We start from the raw sequence: 19,293 nt of genomic DNA on the forward strand, positions 1-19,293 counted from the left end.
TTAATTTTTGTATATGGTGAGAAGTGTGGGTTCTGCTTCATTCTTCTGCATATGGCTATCCAGTTTTCCCAGCAACATTTATAGAATAGAGTGTTCTTTCCCTGCCGAGAACTTTAAAAGATACTGAAAGCTCAACTCAGTAAGCTTTTTGCAGATAAAGTTTACCAAAACTCTTAATGATATTGTTAGCATACAACATTAATTCCAACAGCTAGTTTTATTTGTTTTTAAGTCTACTGAAGAGGTTTATTTAAAAATATACTTAAAATATTATATCCAAAAGTACCTTCCTGACATTCTCTCTTCCTCGCCCTGCTTTATTTTTCTTCATATCCTTATCACCTCACATTATTTTTGATTAGATAATATCTTTGCAACATTGGGTTAGGCAAATATTTGTTAAGCAAAACACAAAAAAGTATGGATCATAAAAGAAAAAATAACCAAACGGTAATTTCCTCAAATCTTTTGCTCTTCAAAAGACAGTTAAACTGTGAAACAAAAAGGCAAGTAACAGACTGGGAGAAGATAACTGATATATCTGACACAGGGCTTCTAATCACAATATATAAGGAAGTTTTATAACTCAATGAGATAAAGACAACTCAATTTTAAGAAGTTGGCAAATGATTTGAAAACATTCAGATAAATAATGCATATTAAAACAGCCATTAAGTACATGGAAAGATACTCAAAAATCACTAGTCATGAAGAAAATGTGAGCTAAAATCATAATAAAATACCACTATGCACTAAGTAGAATGACTAAATTCAATAGACTGATAATATTAAATGTTGAGGAGAATGTGGGACAACTGATATTTCTAACAGTATTTATCCACAATAGCCAAAATTTGGAAACACAAATGTCCATCAACTGGTGAGCAGATAAACAAACTGTGGCAAACCCACATTTGGAAACACTGCTTAGTAATAAGGAATTACTCAACATGAATCAATTTCAAAAAAGTATGCAAATTGAAAGGGATAAAACACAACAGACTACATACTGTATGTTCCTTGTATAAGATATTCTAGAAAAAGCAATACTAGAATGAACTACACTGTGGCTGGAGTTCAGATAAGAGGTTGATCTTAGGGACATGAGAAAACTTCTAGGGTTCTATATGTTGATTATGGTGATGGTTACCCAACTGTTAATTACAAAAACTCAAGCTGTCCATAAAATAGAATACATTTTGTTGTAGGTAAATGATACTACAATAAAGTTGAAAAAAAAAAAGTAAAACAAAAGGCAAAGATGGGTAAGAACGGTCTGCTAGAGAAGAAAACAGCATGGAAAAAGTATGGCTTGGTTTTGGAGTCAGCACTGATCATTTTACACCAGCAAGAAAGCATAGGCAAAGAATAAGAAAAACAACAAAACAAAAAAGCAACACCAGGAAGTGCTCATTTTTAAAAAGGGAATGAGAAATACTTGTCTTTCCACCTTCACTTCTTCAAAGTTAGACTTTGTTTTCCTACAAATGACTATTATTGCTTCATAGATGCCTCCCAAATCGACAAAGCCAGTGCTGATTTCTACTTAAATATATTGACAATGCCTATATTTCCATCTGAATGTTCTACTGTCACATCCAACACAATGTGTTAAAAACTTAATTTCCATCTTGCCTCCAAATCGGCTACCTTTTCTGTTTCTGTTAATGGTTGCACAGCTCAAAAGCTAACTCTTCTTTCTCCTTCACTTGGCTCAATCCTCATCACATCTTACTCCAAACATCTTTGGCATCTGTCTCCTCATCTACATGTTCACTGCTTTCAGCAGTTGGCTTCCCTATCACCACACTCATTGACTGCAATAATTACCTTACCTCTCTCTCAGCCACCATACTTGTTCTTCAATTCATTGTGTAGGCTACTTGATTATGCTATCTTTCTAAGTCTCCGACTTTAACATTTTAACTATCTGCTCAAAAGCTTTTGGTAATAATCCCATTACCTATGAGATAAAGTTTAAAACCCCTAGCCAGGATACTACAGGCCTCACTCAAGCTTGTCCCAACCTAACTCTCATCCTGCCTCCAATCTGCCCACCCCTGTTAAAGACTCATGCCTTAAGCTTCCCCCATCAGAATGTAGGCCTGAAGAGCTAAGACCTTATTTAACTCATCTTTATTCAATGCTGTACCCCTAGAAGACTCTGTGAAATGTTTGATTTGGACTTCTTGCCTCTGTGCCTTTGGATGTGCAGTAGTCTTTAACTTCTCATTTAAATCCTACCTATTCTTTAGATCCACACTCAAGACTTACGTCCCCACCACTTTCATTAAACTCTCACTCCACCACGTGATCGCTATTTTTTATTACCTAAACCCTTGTTACACAATGTGGTCCTCACTGGAGAGATCTGAAGACTCATTAAAAATACAGAATCCCAGCCCTGCCCCAGACCTAATGAATCAGTCTGCATTTGAACAAGATCCCTGGTTGTTCTATATGCACATTGAAGTTTGAGAAGCATTGTTTAAAGCACTCTAACTCTCAGTAAAGTCTGAGTAAATGCTCACTCATAGCTTCTAAAAATTACAAAACCCCCATATCTCCAGAACTTCCTCACTACTATGTCTGACAGGTATACATTAACGTGTTTTTCTTTTGTTAAAAAAAAGAATTCCTTCATTTAGTCTTCATATCCTTCATTTGGACATAGAGACAATTTTATAAGATCAACAGAACTGGGTCTGGAGTCATATGAGGGTTTCTACTTGCACAATTTACTAAGCCTGTGACCTTGAGCAAGCCACTAAGCCTGCATCTCAGTTTCTATACCTGTAAACTCAGTCAAACACCCTATCTTACAAAGTGGTTGTAAGATTACAAAAGGCATTAAAGCAAAACATTCAAACAATTTATTTCTATTCTCCACTCACTCTTTCAAAGGCAGTATTTTTCCTTCGCTTATACATTTAATAGCTTTAAAACTCAAGTATTTATCACATCTAACCCATCTACTAGTTATTTAAAGGAGAATTATCCCTGTTTGTCTTCTTTTGGTATATTTATATCTTGGGCTACTATTAGTTTCATGTGTCTTTGGCAAGCTAAAGCATCTTGTTCACGAAATGAAAGACTAATGAATACTTCTTCTTCCTAATAAATAGCAATCATTTGGTGAGTTAGAAATAATTATTTCTAAAGGCTTGGTGAGAAATGATAAGTTCATTTATTATAAATCTTGGTTAAGAAATTCTTAAAGTGTTTCTGTGCTTGAGTCATTTCTTGGGCTTTGCTTTTCTGAGTCACTATTTGATCCCCCACTCTTTTTTCTGCAACCAGAGAAGAGTTTCATCTTACTGGAATTAGACTGCACTATTTATTGTTACCCTTGATGTGCTATGCTTACCACCTGTTTATAACCCTCCAATAGCTACACTGATAGCAGGATTCTGGGCAATCCTGCTACTGAAGTAATTTTTCTTCTTTAATCCAATAGAGTAGATACTTTTACTGCAATTTATCTTTCTGCTTACAATTGGGTCTCTGGAATAGAACTTCACATTAATAATCTTTAATTCTTTGTATAAAATTTAATACGTAATGATCTAAATTACAACAAAATAATATCCCATGTTATGTTTTCTTTTTTAAAGACCTCTTATTCCCAGCCAAGGACAAGGACATTTGGAGGAGAGAGAAACGGTTTAGATTGGTTTTAACAAGATTAAGTAAAATAGAGCATCAAAAACTGGTAAACAAGAGATTATTCTAAATAAAATATATTTACTAATTCTATTTTTAAAGACAGGTTTCAGGACAGTGCAATAAAGGTCAAAGTGTGATAGTATGATCCCGAACAATTTAGATTAGTAAGGTTTTACAATCCTCAGCACTTAACAAGAATGTTTCACTATCACAGCAAATACAATGGAACATTCATAAATATCTGCATGAAAGTCATAAAACCTATAAAGGCATTTACAAACACATATCAAAATCCAAATAGTCTATTATTTCTCAACTAGACAGTGTTAGAGGACCATATGTGTACTACATCTCTTCTATTCTAAGGTACATGTTCTCATTTAACATTCCTAAAATTAGGAGATCTTTAAAAAATAAAATAAATGATCTGAGACTTGGTGGCACATTGTAATACATCCACTCAAAGTTACTTAGCTCACAAACTCAGAAAAAAAAACTTAAGATCATAATACGAAGATATTTGCCAAGTATCAAATAAGGTATTCTCAATCATGTACACAAATCCATTCTGGGTATAGCTGGCCTGGTTAAAAAGCAACTCATGACAATTTTAGTCACATAGCCCTAGAAAGAATGTCAGCAAATTTTTAAAGTCTGTTTAAGTCTATTTAGACAACACACTGGAAGAAGCACAAGCATGCAGGCAAAGATACCCCAGGAATGAAAAACCTAGCTTCATTACTGCCCAAGGTCATCTAACTAAGCAACTTGCCCTTCTCCTTCTCTGCCTCATTGCAATTCAGGCATGTGAAGCAAAAGAGAAATACCTGGCTGGGCTGTTACTAGTTTAGAAATAATTTATGTAAATCACTTGACAGTGTTTGAAAGCTCTTATCTTCCAGTTTGTCTAAACTTAATTGCATCACAGTGACAGGAATATTTCTGAGATACTCTGGAGGCTATAATACAGATTTCCTAATCTCGTTGCTAATCATCACTCCAAATCCAGCATTCCCTTAGAGTTGCACGCTCAATCACTTCTGTTCCTTAAGACCTAAAAGCAAAATTTAAGACTTAAGCATGCTTTTCTGCTTCTCCACTTTTGGCTTTAAGATCAAGGTAGGAAATGAGTAGGTTTTATTTCTCTTATGTACACACAAGATTTGTGATCTGTCCATCATGAATATGATATGCAGTGGATGCTGTTGACAAGGCACAAGACAAAAGGTCCACAACTGAGAGGGCTCAAAAGCAAAACTAGAGTATGTGAGGCTCTAGCCAAGCCCCCCACACCACCCACCCACCCACATCCCCATCAGCATTGGGCTGCTTCTATCTACCCTGGACAAAAAGCTCTATTTGTTAATAACTCAGCATAAACACCTATATTTAATGATACCACTCCTATTTCTCCTCCAGGACATGGACCAGGCCCCTTCGGTGAAAAAAAAAAAAAAATTCATCACCAAAACAAGGATTCAGGGACCTTCAGGATCTGGCACATCATTCTGTGAGGCCTCGGAAATCTATGTTCCTATTTAATAATGTGTGTGTGTGTGTGTGCTCTATTCTTGGGCCTTTTATAAGTGAATATACACAAAATTGAGCATGAGATAAATAATAACTATGGATTAGAGATTTTTATTTCTCAGTATGAAGCCAAAAGAAGTCTAGTGAATGGTTAAATTGTTGACCAAGATACACTAATTCCTTCGATGATTTTCTCCATAACTCAGTAAATTAAATAGAACACAGAAAAAAGCATTTCAAAACAATTGACAGCCATCAGTATTACCATAATGCAATGAAACAGGGAAATATAGTAACGACAGTAATACCTGATAATTATCTAGGGACTTCTCCCTCAAATTGCTCAAAGCACAGAGAGCAAACCCTTGTTAAATTGACAGTGGTTAATACAAACACAGCTTAATTCAAAGCAGGTGCTTCTCCCAGGCCCACACGAACCCCACTTTTTCCTTTAACAGCTTAGGAAAAATTGGCTTATCTGCAGTGTGGTGATTCAACATGTGTTTTTAATCTAATGAGATTTTATTACACTATAAAAAAATCTATCATTTACATTTAAGAATAATGTTAGTATGAGTTACTGAGTGTACAGTATATCATTTTTTTAAAATTAAATGTTTTACAGTAATTCTTTGGGAAGATGTTTTCTTAGGTTTACTGTGCATATTTGGTCAATGGTGTCTGAAGCACTAGTACCAAGCTCTTTAAAAGATAAAGTGACACAAAATCTTGACTCCCGGGTTAGTAGGGGCACCTTGAAAGGCATGTTTCTGAAAAACAAAGAATCAATCCATCAACAACCAATGCTACCCAGGACTGCTGCTCAACATGACAGAAAGCATACCAGGGCAATTACCCGTAAAACATAATGGCTCCATTAACCTAAACTCTAAGAAAGAACACTAAACAGCCAATAAAAAACATTCATGCCTACTCTATTTAACATTTGATAGTCAGGTTCTACTTTTTTAAAGAAAAAGAAGTTTTATCTTAATGCATTTTGACATAACATTATACTTCCTAGTTTCTTGACATTTCATTGTATACCAGTAACACTGGAACTAAATAATAAGCATGTCTTTCATCTCAAACACAGTACCTATTGCTTTTTATAATTTTTTAATGCCTAGGGTAAAAAAACAAATACTTCAAATAACATAATCAACATTTTTCATGTTGTTAGTGTAATAGCCTTTTACTGAATAAAGCAAATGAGAGAAGTCCAAAAGGAGCAGCTAAGTTTTCTCTAAGAGGAAAATGTGACTGCGATGTACATTTGAATTCAGTAATGACAAGATTTTGAACACCTATTGCAAAAAGAAAAATATTCATAAGCTCTACAAAAACCTTTCAGATAATAGCATCTTATCTAAAGGATAACCTCGTTATGACCAAAATGACACTTTTCAAAGAAATGAAGGGGAAAAAATGGAACAAAAATAAAAATAAACCAATAAACAATGTGAAGCTTTGGATTTGATTTGGTGTCACGGACTAGTTTAGATTTTAAAAAGTGAGGGAAATAAAACTTTCTAAGTAAACATTCAAATCAGATTTTAAAATTTCAAAGATTTTAGAAAATATAGAAGTTTGGTCTCAAAAAAGTTAATTCAATTGTATTGGCCCCACATATACAGAGGCAAGAGCAAATAACTTGGCTGTCTGCTCTCTGGTCTCCAGCTTTGCTATTCTAATAAAATGGATAAATTGTTGATTTTATCAACAATTTGATTAACCATAAATGTTAGAAAAAACTCATTTGTTTTAATATCTGCTCCCAATGGAGAAAAGGGATAAGTTTTAAATGGTCTAAATTCTCAAAAATAAAGAGCTTGTAATTTGCAAGCAAAAGTTAAGTAGCCAGAGGCCAGATTTTTTCCTCCATGTTTTCCTACAGGAGACACGTATCTTCTTAAAGTCAAAACAAGGGAAGTCAAATTATGAAAATGATCAGAATGATAATTCAATATCATTTATGGAGCACTTACTATATACAGTCACCACATACTTTATATACTTGACTTCATTTAATCATTACATCTTTGTGAGGTAGGGGTATCACCCAAGTGATATGATTTGCCAAGTTCCAAGCAAAAAGCAATTACAACCATCTAATTACTATTACCAGGGTTTAGCACACAGTTTGACACAGAGCAAGCAATAAATAATTATTTGCCATAAAATTAAACTCATGGAGAAGCAAAGCCATTACAGGGAGGAAAAGTAATCTCTCTAAAGTCATTCAGCTACTAACTGATATTACAAGATTAAACCCAAGTCAGGGAATACCAAAATCTCTACTGTCATCAGAGATGATTCTGTTCACAACCATGGATATACATCTGCTCAATGTGCTTGTTCCTTCCTGGAAAGTGACAAACTCAGCCTGGGATTTAGTAGAAACAGCTCAAATAAACTGTGAAGAAATCTTCAAGTTTCTCTGTGTTCAGATCCTTCAAATGTTTTCTAATTATACTAAAGTCAAAGTTAATGTGACTTTTTTTGAGGAGGGCAGACTTTGATGTTTAATACTAGACAAAGGCAAAAAGTACTAAGGCAGGTAACTTGACTTTAGAAGGAATGAGGCTTACCATAAACTTGTTGGCAAAATTTCTTAAAGTAATATTGATGACTTCTCATAAAAAATTACTTTCCTATGGGTTCCTGCTTTTAACGTGTTCTATTCTTTGCCCTTGAGTTTCTACCAAGATATTCCAACTACCTATATAACCACCATATTTTTCTACCTGAAAGTCTCAAGTATACACTTTACATTTGTTTCACAAGATAAAAAGTGATCAGTGATTATGATATGAAGACACTGAAATATTTCTAACACTTTATGTAAAAAAAAATTATTTAAATGTCAGTTAAGCATTCTTAACATTTATTACTGGCATATCAGTGCAAGGATTTATTAAAACTTTGAACTACTTTGAAAGGCACATAGTCCAAAGTTCCCATTTTAGTTTACCACATACAGAAATGAAACACATGCTCCTCTTAAACTGTGTAAGTTTTAGATTATGTTGTAATACGTCATATCATTATCATTATTCTGCTATAAGTAAAAGGCAACTGAAACCAAAAGTTCAGTGACTGCTTTGCCAGATTTGCTTTGCATTTGAATAACGAGAATAAAAAGAGGATGAGCTGGCAAAGATTAAGACAGGTTTTTCCCCATCTTCAAAGCCTGGTTTTAAGATATCCAGGAAGTCTTTGCAACTGAAATCCAGTTTTCAGATAAACACGTAAAGACGTATGGTAACAGGAACCAAGGAGATAAAGGGAATAATACATACTTCCTATTCTCAAATAGTTTCAAGTCTCTAGAAAAGCTAGATGTAGAGGAAATAAAAAGTCATTTGAAAACCCAGATGAGAAACCTATGTCATCTCCAATTAGATGAGTTTCCTGATTAAAAAAATGAAATGACTGCACATCTCTATATTTCCAGAGAAATCTGTGCATTTATCTCTATATAATATATTCCAGCTGTGAATTTACAGGGCCATCTCCCCAGTCATAATGTGAACCCCACTGAGGGCAGGTCTCCATCTTATCTATGTCTGTGTAAGTATAGACCACATAGAAGATGCTGAATCAATGCTCATTATATAACAAACAAGTGATGACTTCTCTAAAACCAAAATTTCCTCTTAGTGGATAAAGTGCCATTTTCTACTCTGTAGCTCCAGAAATAGATTTAACCATACATACCCCCAATGTCTATACTCTCACACAAATAATCACTCAAATCAGGCCAGAATAGAACATGAAAGTCAGAAAAACAATGCTTAATACTTCTGGTTACTGGTAAAGCTCACATTAAAAAAAAAAAAAAAAAGACTGAGTAAACTACAGGTATTTCAGTATCAGCAATTTTAAAAGTTGGACTAAGTCAACATAGGCAGCCCTACAGACAATCATTTGAAAGAAGAATGTCTTCCACAAAAATATCTCTTTGGTTTAACCCTTCAAAGGCCCTTGTTGTAAAACAAATGCTAACTGATCACGGGAGACAGACAACTTGCATTCTCCCATGAAGGGTCTCTAGATTGGCCACCAAGTGAAACCCTTCGGAGTAATGAATGTAAGATAGGATAGTTTTAAAGATGTAGACCCTGGCCAGGGAAGTCCACAGCATGAAGGCTCATCCAGCAGGCCCAGACAGAATCAGGCCCCAGGGCTTTTTTGGATTTGAAGGAGTAGAGAGCAAAGGAAGAAGTGTTGACATTCAGAAACGTGGCTATCTGAGAAACAGATTAAGAACTAGAAATGGAGAAAAACAGATACAGATAAAACTTCAATTATTCCATGGCTTGTCCCAGCATCAGACCTGCCTCATATCCCACAACCTTTCACTGCAGTTAGGACTCTTAGATATACAAACTTTGTCATTAAAGAGCATTTCCACATTTGACCATACATTTTTGCTGACGGTCTTAAACAGAGCCTCAGCCACCCAGAATTAATGTTCCTCGCCTTCCAGGAAGCAATTCACAACAGAGAATGGTTGAATGGGATAGAGATATATACAATGCAATCAACTTCCTTTTCGTTTTATGCTCTTCTAATAGTTGGCAGAAAGGGTACATTTTTAAATAGTCACATGAGTTGACAGGTGGAAGTCACCATGCTCAAGTTGCAGATCCAAGTCTGGATATCATTAAGCTTACTTTTAAAAAAATAAAGATTAAGATGTTGAGAAACTCATTTGAAAGACATGTACTTGCAAAAAAAAAAAAGTAAAACTAGGTCTAAATTATTTTAAAAAGCAAAAATTAAATAATTCAAACTAGGTATATTTTTACTTATATGAATAAACCTTAAATACACATATACACTTTCATACCTCAAGCCCAATTTGGCAGACTGTTAAAACAGAGTGCCATCTGGGAACCTGATTCCTAAGAATGACTTTAGAGCACTGCCACAAAATCAAGCACTCTTCTGAAGCTTTAGCGAACAGTTACGTCCTTAAAATATCATTTTGAGACTCTTTTATTTTCCTGATGGGAATATGTTAACACTAATTTTGATTCCAACTACTGTTCCTTTGGCAACTATCATGTGTAAAGATAATAGATTTTTAATTTCTGTACTTTCATTTTAATAGACTTACAAAAACAAACTCACTTAATATCAATGTTTACTTAAAGTTATATTTTATACTTCAAATATCAATCCTATAGGTAATAGAGTAAGTCTATACTAGAAAAGAATTTCTTTGCATGACAAATAGTGTTCAAAGTCATTGCCACCCTGTAATGGATATTATGAACAGAATGTATCTGAAGATGTGCTAAAAACTGGATTGGAATGGTAAGGGGGTGGAAAGAAGAAACATGTTTACAATCTGTTCAATTTCTCAGCTTAAAATTTTTGATATATAGAGCAATGGTTTAAATACAAGACTTAGTTTCTGAGTCAAATTGCTAGACATATAGAGTTAAAACCTTTAATGGTTAAACCCTACCTTTCTGCCAACTTCAAGTTCTCCAATACAGGACCTCAAGACTACTCTGTCGAGTTGCTTTCGACTACAAGCCATTGCTCTGTATCTCTCTTAATGACCACATGACTCCACAAAGACCATGACACTTGCCAGAGGAGCTCTCCAGTGTGCTATGGCAGGCTGGTGCGGCCATTATGCTTGATCTCCTACAGCCCTTTTACGGAAGGCCTGCACAGATGGCTCTGTGGGAACTTCACCACGTTTTCTTTGTGGAGAGTGTGTGCTCAGTATGGATGTTTAGTAAATGGTTAAGAATAATGATCCAGTTTTTCATCCACACAAAAGATTGATTTCATGGCCTCAGATTGGGGTAGATCTCAATCTACCGTTCATGGAGACTAAATCATAAATTTGCTTATTAGCATTCTGAGAAGAAAAGAGGTTGGATCCTACCCATTAAGTCAGGAATATCAAAATTAAAGGTGTCACTTGGTGCTTGAATACATGTAGTCCCTAAATAAATAGAACAATTCAAACATACTTGAAAAAATTAAAACTACTGTTTCCTACAAAGTAAAATAATTATTAGAAAATTAGAACACATAATAGGATAATTTACAGAAATATACAGAATACTCTGGCTCTGACTGGTGAAAAGTTATTACTGTAAATTAAATTGTAAATTTCAGATAGCTAGAAAATTGAAAAATAGTTGGAGTCCTGGATTATTGAAACTATTCATTAACAACAGCTCTTTACTTGCTTCTGCTAATGCCATTCATTTTCAACATACACAACTCTCCTTGGGCTCCATACAGCAACTATCACCGCTGACCACTAACAAAAAAGAAGTTCCTCACATTTGCCAACACGGAGGATATCGACTGTCCTTTCCTATTTGCTCTCAGTTTGCATCATGATTAGATCAAGTTTGCAGGAAGGGCAACAAGTCTATGCACTGGTAGATGCGGTCTGGGCAGTTATAATACAGCATTTTAAATAACCAAATAATTTGCTACACCTTGTTAAATTTAATGCATACAGATATGCAAAATAATTTCAAAGTACTCACACATATTACCACACTCTTAGACAAGTTACAATGAGTCTTCCCACTAAAACAGACAATAAACACGCTAACACAGAAATGCATAAATTACGTCCATATATAATAAGTTATATTTTAGTAGAGTGTCAAAGGTGTCATAGTCAGTATCCTTCATTTCCACATGACTATTTTGCTGGCAGGGAGGGAATAAACAAGAAATTCTAAATCTAAAGCCAGAGTTTCTCAACTCCAGTACTATTAATATTTGGAGTAGGAAAATTCTTTGCTGTGGGGGCTATCCCATGCATTAAAGTGTATTCAGCAGCATCCCTGACCCATTAGATGCCTGTAGCACCCCCATCCAGCTATGACAAACAGAAGTGTCTCCAGACGTGGCCAAACATCCCCTGGTTGCCAAAACTGCCCCCACTTGAGAACCACTGATCTAACCAACACCAAGTCCTTTGATCCACAATAATGATAGGACAAGAATTTTGACCCAAAGGAGTCTCCACATTATATATTTTTAAAAAGCTAAAATGCATTACTATTTAGTAAGCAATTATTTGCTTTTCTTTACATCTGGTTCTTTTAGTAAAAGTGCTATCTCAGGGCATAAGAGCTTGGACAACATTTTTAAAGAAGTTGCTTTGCCACTTTCCTATGTCTCATCTGGGAGGCTCCAGTGCTTCCACTGCAGCAGACCCAGGGTTGACCCCTTTGCTTTTTGGTCTAATGAGATAGAATTATCAGGAGAAATGTTCTCAAGTGAAGCCAAGGTTCCCACTCAGGCATTCTCACAGGTACTACTTAGGCACACCTTGCTTTGACGAACTTGTGGTTTCCACTGAAACAAGTTGTTCTGCATACTTCTCACTACGGCTATAACTACGTGACCTCGCAGTTTCAGTTTGTCAGTAATTTCACTGAAGGCTGAACCCAGATACTAATTTGTCTGAAACATTTTAGGCCCAACATCTCATGAAACAGGCTCCAGGCAAGCACTCTTGGACTTGGGAGCCAACAAACATGTTTCGCCTAGTCCTCAGCCTACTCAAATATAGGCTACAGACTTTCAAAAGAGAGTACATGGTTTTAGGGGGGAGCACGTTAACGCTTAACAAGCATCAACAACTTAAGGAAAAGACTTTCAAAGTCTAAAGTTTCTTTGCCCATCAGATAGGCCTTATGAAGAAATATGCTGATAAGGAAAAATAAATACATCCAAATATTTAATTTTTATGGAAAGTAAACACGACTCCTACATACTATAGAAGCAAACATTTCACTTTGGTGATGAAATTTAGAATCTCTAAACTATCTTTCGATTAGTCAGAAATGCAGGCAGATTTATCCCTCCCATGTACATTTCATTACCATGGAGTTTAGAAAAGCTTATTCAACAGAACTAGAAGCAGGTTCCAAACAGTGTTCATTTAAAAACATATATTGTTAGACTTTAGAAAACTAAGTCTACCGGGGTTTGGGGCTGTTCTGTGTACTGCTAGAAGACAATGTGTACTATTCAAAGATACTTACATAGCTGGTTATTTTTCTTCAGAAAAAATAATTGGTCATCCAATTTTAAAAATAACTATTAAAGGTTTTACACAGGGACATTAACCACATAAGCTAAATCTTTGAACGGGTAGAAACTGATTTTTCCATTTTCATTATTTCTATAGATAGAATAAGGTGTTTATTTTCTCCCTTGCAAAAAAAAATGTTAATTAGGTTTAAGAGGCAGGATGACAAAGAGATAGTTACTATAAAATTAAATAACTTTCCTGTCAGCTTTATCTGGTAACACAGTTTATTACTGATTGCCTGGAAGCAAATTAGATTTACAGGAAATATAAATAAAAATCGTAAGAGCTTACAACCAGATTTCCTAAAACTGTATACTCCCACACAAACAACATTTTCCACCTAAAATCTAACAAGATACTGGCATACATGTTCTCACTCCCATTTTCACTTTCTCATCCACACTATTAAACTCGTGGAAAACAGCTCATTTTTAAAAGTCAGCCACAACTGGCAGGGTCCTTGGCATTACATGTTGGTCCCAGGCACTGCTGCCTTCACAATATTAAGAGATTCTTTTTTACCACTGTCCTATCTAATTTTTATGCTAATAATTATGTCTTAATTCAAAATACATAGAAAAAATTTAAAGATTGTTGTTACTCTGCAAGTTATAATATAATCCCTAAATTCACTTTATAAGTATAATGAGTATCCTCAACATTAGCAACCGAACACTACCGTGTTGGACACGTATTAAAACATTAACACAACCATTTTGGTCAGTATAGAGATTTATAGTAAGACCATGCTATGAGTTAGAAACAGCTTCACATTCACAGTTCCTAAGCCATTTTTAAAACAGTCTCTTTTAGAATGAGAACAGAGGAAAATAGAGAGAGGAAGAATTTTTCTGTAATCATGAACTCTCAGCAATTCTTTTCACTTAAGCTACAAGCCCTAAGTTTAAATATATATATCTAACAAACTGTTGAAACTTACTTGACAGTGACTCGATTTGATAAATCCTGTAGATCTCCAGGATGGAAAAGCTGGGCTTCTTTCAATCCAATCTGTTCACAAGCTTTCAAGAAAACGTTTATATTATCCTGTGAAAAGAAGTGGAAAGTGATTGCTTAGCTGAGCTCTCTCTCAGACAAAGGTTACAAATTTTTATGCTATAACTTCGAAGCTTCAAAGCCCAATTACAGTCGGCAAAAGAGGCGGTAGCAAGACCCATGCATATGTATATTTGAAAAAAAAATACATAGGGCTTGTACAGCCTTTCAGTCCTCCAGAGCATACACGGTTGTTCTATCTTATGCCCGGGCATACACTGTTTCTGTGATCTTTGAGACTGGCACGTTAAACATTACCTGTTACAGGACAAGTGCCTAGCCACTGAGCAGTAATCTACACTTTGATGTCAGCTCTGCTCTGCAAACAAACGCCCTCTTCCCAGCTTTGCCCGGCAAGCCTCACCTCTCCTCTTTAAAAATAACTCCAGCTACTGACATTCACCCACCCAGAAACTGTTGGCAGGGAAGAAATAAGAGGAGGAACATTCTGTTTCTATGATTACAAATTACAGAACGACTGTGGAATACCACACCTGGAATCTGGGTTTGGTTGTTGAGCTGGCTCTTGACAGGCAGGGAAACCATGCTGTAGGACTGAGGAGAAACCTAGCGTTCATTGGCTAAATTGCATAGTTTGTGTGGCACATTACTCACTCCCTGCACCTGCCTCAAGGGCTGCCTCCAAAAAAAAATTAAAGCCTATCCCCTCCCTCCAAGGTTGCCCTCGTATCTAATTTCAAAACCCAAATCGTCCATTCACAAACCAGTGCTTTTCGTTAATGTAAACTGCTGCACAAACACGGATTACAATATATGCTATTTTAAAGCCAGCTACCTTTCAGAAACATACATTTGGTTACCAGAATTAACTTAGGCTTCATCTCTACTATTCTTAAAAAAGAAAAGAAAAGAAAAGAAAACATTTTATGGGGTTGAGCTTGTGACGATCCCAGGCGGGCTCCATATTCACTTTGTTATGGTTCTCAGGTAAAGGGATGGCCTCCCAGCATGCCTGGACACATCTGTCCACTGAGGCAGCTGGCAATGCTACCTCTGTGGTGTGAGCCTCCTTGAAACCTCGTCTCCCTCCCTAAGAGGTGACTATCACAGACCAGAACATAGTCTGCCACTTGGAGAAAGGCAATTACTGTTTTCCTAAGATAAAGTGGCTAAATTCTACAGCTTGGGTTCTTGGAGACTAAGGGGATTTCGGGAAAGCACAAGGAAAGGTGTGGCAAGAGAAAAGCAACACTCATTACTAGGGAAAAAGACATTCTAAAAAGCCACTATTTGTACAGGCAGGAGGCCATTCCAATCTACTGCTGAAGGCAGTGAGAACTACCTAGCTGAAAGATGAAATCCATGAATCATTTTAAATAAGATGAAGTCAGAGAGTAAAGAAACTTGCGAGTCAAAAAAGTTGAACAGCTCAATGAAAGGTGTTTATTTTGTTTTTTGACTTACTATGGAAAAACGAGACATAATTTATTGGCAAAATTCCAAGAGGAGCAAAAAGTGGTAATTTTGTTAGGCCCACAGTTTCTAAAAAGTATACTACCTGTAATTATCAAAAGATACAAATAGTTTTAAAACTGATGCTCTGAGAAGCAGGCAAGAAAAGATGGTTGGATGTACCAACACCCCAAGTTCCATAATGTTATGGTTTGGCTCTGTGTCCCCACCCAAATCTCATCTCAAATTGTAGTCCTCACATGTCAATGAAGGGACCTGTAATTCCCACATGCCAAGGGAGGGAGGTGATTGGATCATGGGGGCAGTTTCCCCCATGCTGTTCTAGAGATAGTGAGTTCTCAGGAGATCTGGTGGTTTCATAAGGGGCTCTTCTCCCTTCACTCTCTCTCTCTCTCACCTGCCACCATGTAAGACGTGTCTGCCTCCCCTTCCACCATGACTATAAGCTTCCCAAGGCCTTTCCAGTCAGCAATGAAGATCTGTGAGTCAATTAAATCTCTTTGCTTTGGAAATTACCCAGTCTCAGGCAGTTCTTTATAGCAGTGTGAAAATGAACTAATACACACAGGACGCAAGTCTCATATCAATAAAGGAAAAACAAATGATTAGAAGTCTTCACAGCAGTTCAATCAATTTGGTTCTGAATGTTTAAAGTATTACATAAAATATTAAAATAAGGTTCTGAACGTTTAAAGTATTACATACAATATTAAAATAAGGTTAAACTAAAAGTAAACTTAGTCAAATGAGAGCCAAAACAATTCTTCACATATTTTATACAAACAGAGTGGCACTCATCTGGTTGACAAGTAGGTACAGGTTGATAAGGATAGATAAATAAAGCCAAATTCTCCTCAAAAACCACCAAAGTAGAGAGAAAGCACTTGATATCCAAAGTGACTCTACCTATTGAAGACAAAGTTCAAGAGAAGATACAAATTAATATGGTTAAATTCTAGTCTTAAATAAAGCCTTCATTTTAACTAAAAAAAGCAGAATATATTTTAAATCGTTCAATGATGCTCAAATTTAACACACAACAGCTTTGTAAACAAAGTCACACATGGCCTATGCAGCAGGACCAGGTTGTACTAAGATCGGTAATGTAGTCTCAGTCATTCCTACTGGACTTGAGCTCACTGGTAATTTATTCCTTGCAATTTCAAAGGATCCAGGCAAAGAGTTCCCTAAGCGTATATATAAAATCATAAAATAAAATTTTCTTGTTAGTTAAAACTTCAAGAAGCCACACCCAGCTCAACACATTAAAAGGGAAGTATTTACTTCTCATTTAATGAAATCATTTTCACTTGAAATTAGCAAAAATAAAAGGGAAAATAAAGGACAAATTAAAACAAATCTTATCTAATTGGACCAGTAGCCAGAACTCCAAGTTAGCTTTGTCCCTAAACAGCTGTGTGGCTTTGGAAAGAGAGTTAACATTTCTGGCCCCATTTTCCTCACCCCTGAAATGAGCAGTTTGTGAATCTGTAACCCATTATCAAGGGCAATCATTTTTCTCTGCAAGAGAATGGAAGCCCAACCCTCCCTGGCCCAACCCATCAAACAAATATTCCATTATCCAACTTCCATAGAATACTTCATGTCAAAATCCTGCTCTAAACATCTTAAACCCTGTACTTTCAGGACCAAAAGTGGCTTCTCAAAGACAAACCAAAACACACACACACACACACACACACACATGAAAACAGTGAACCCTAAATGTATCTAATAGCTCCTTTTAGCTTTAATTTTTTCTATGACTGTGAATAAAGCCATGATTACAGTCATCCCAAGGCTTTGTATTTTTCTATGACTGTGAATAAAGGCAAACACTACAAATTAATGGTTCTAAAACTGGCCCTCTGAAAGGCAAGCAAGAACAGATACATGGCTTTAAGATTTTCATATTGTCTCCAATCTCCCTTACACCCCTTATCCTTGAATCAATTATAAAGCAGTCATAATAGGTGTGGGGTGGAGTGGGCTAGGGTAACTTAGAGAGCTTTATGATCAGGAACAGCACTGTGGGGAAGCCACAAAGATCTACCAAGATAATCAAGGTTTGTATTTGTTCACTGTAGTACCCTACTAGTTATCTATTGGTACATAATACATTATCCCCAAATTTAGCAGCTTAAGGGAATAGGTGTTTATGATTTCACATGGTTTCTGAAGGTAATTCAGGAGTGGTCTTAGCTGAATAGTTCCGAATTGGAAGACTTCTCATTAGGTTGTAATTGAGATGTCAGCCATGACTACAGTCATCCCAAGGCTTTCCTGGAGCTTGGAAGAGCTGTTTCCAAGGCAGCTCACTCATGTGACTGACAAATTAGGGCTGGTTGTTAATAGGAAGCCTCAGTTCTTTATCAAATGGACATCTCCAAAGGGCTGCTTGATAGAGCCAGTAATCCAAGAGAGCAAGATGGAAGTTGCAATGTCTTATGATGTAGCTTTTGAAGTCACATTCCATCATTTCCTCAACATCCTGTTGGTTACACAGGTCAGGCCTATTCCATGTAGGTACACAAGAACATAAACACCAGGAGGTGAGATTCATGTGGGGCTTTCTGGGGGACTGTCTACTACACTTCACTCTCTGGACCCACTTCAGTGAATCACATCTCAACCATCTGCAAAATACACTAAGGCCCAAAAATTTTCATCCCTTTACAAGGCGAACTCAAAGTCCAAAATCTCATCATCTACGTCAGATCCAGAAGTGTCTGAGGCTCTTCAGGTGTAATTCCTTAAGTACGGCCCTTGAGTAAAGTTCCTCTCAACTTGAATGCCAGTGAACTAAGACAAGTTACCTGCTCCCACACTCCCAACATGCAATAGAGTGACAGGTGTAAGATAATCACCATAGACACTCCAGGTCAGACAGCAGAGAAATGAAAGGCACACAGGAGTCACTGATCCACAGAAATTCTGAAATCCTTCAAGATACAGGTTGGCAGTTCCTTCATGAAGTCTCAAGGCCAGGTTATACTTTATGGTTTTTGGCTACACCCTCTGAATTCTTGGTGCCACCCTAAAAGTTATCTTCGCTTTTCACCGAAAAGTAGCCTCTCTTTGTGGCTATGTGAGTTTTTCAACCTACTTCTTTACCCGACCCATAGCAATTGAGGGAATTAAGGGTCTCTTCATTTCATAATTCTCTATTCCTTTCCGTCTCAGCTGGCAGTGTTTCTGCAAATACAATTCTCTCAAAGATGCTACAGATCTTCTGTGAATCTTACTGGGGTTCATTCCATTAGACAAGTTGCACCCATGAATCTCTTCAAGAGTAGCCCTTTTCTACCTTGGTCTCCTGCTGAGATGACTGGAGGACAATATCCTTAAGCTTCTTAGAAGCCCTATTGCTTGACTGGACAGATCTGCAAGGTACCATCTTGAATCTAAGAACGTAAAGAATTTTACAACCACATCCTCAACTCCTTTTTAGGCCTTATTTTCCTGCAAATGCTCTGAATTTAATCTATGCCTGAAAACCACTTCTCAATTCT

The 19,293-nt window shown here is 36.4% G+C and overlaps 1 protein-coding gene across 7 annotated transcripts in view; it reads right to left on the reverse strand.

Moving 5' to 3' along the window:
* The window catches only part of LMO7 (LIM domain 7), a 224,550-nt gene that overhangs the window by 92,541 nt on the left and 112,716 nt on the right, over positions 1 to 19,293 (reverse strand). For 2 of the 7 annotated variants that reach the window (XM_031934938.1, XM_031934939.1), the window contains exons 1-2: positions 14,606 to 14,834; positions 14,232 to 14,338 (exon numbers count right to left, since the gene is read on the reverse strand). Coding sequence is in view for 3 of the 7 variants with exons in the window: in XM_031934937.1 (XP_031790797.1) it covers positions 14,232 to 14,338; positions 14,842 to 14,925 (191 nt within the window). In the remaining 4 variants the exon portion in view is untranslated. Of the gene's footprint in view, positions 1 to 14,231; positions 14,339 to 14,605; positions 14,952 to 19,293 lie in introns of those variants that run through there. The other 5 variants (XM_023186179.1, XM_023186159.2, XM_031934937.1 and 2 more) reach the window with 4 other exon arrangements.

This window comes from Piliocolobus tephrosceles, chromosome X (assembly GCF_002776525.5).
Source record: "Piliocolobus tephrosceles isolate RC106 chromosome X, ASM277652v3, whole genome shotgun sequence".
In the NCBI taxonomy this organism is placed as follows: domain Eukaryota; kingdom Metazoa; phylum Chordata; class Mammalia; order Primates; family Cercopithecidae; genus Piliocolobus; species Piliocolobus tephrosceles.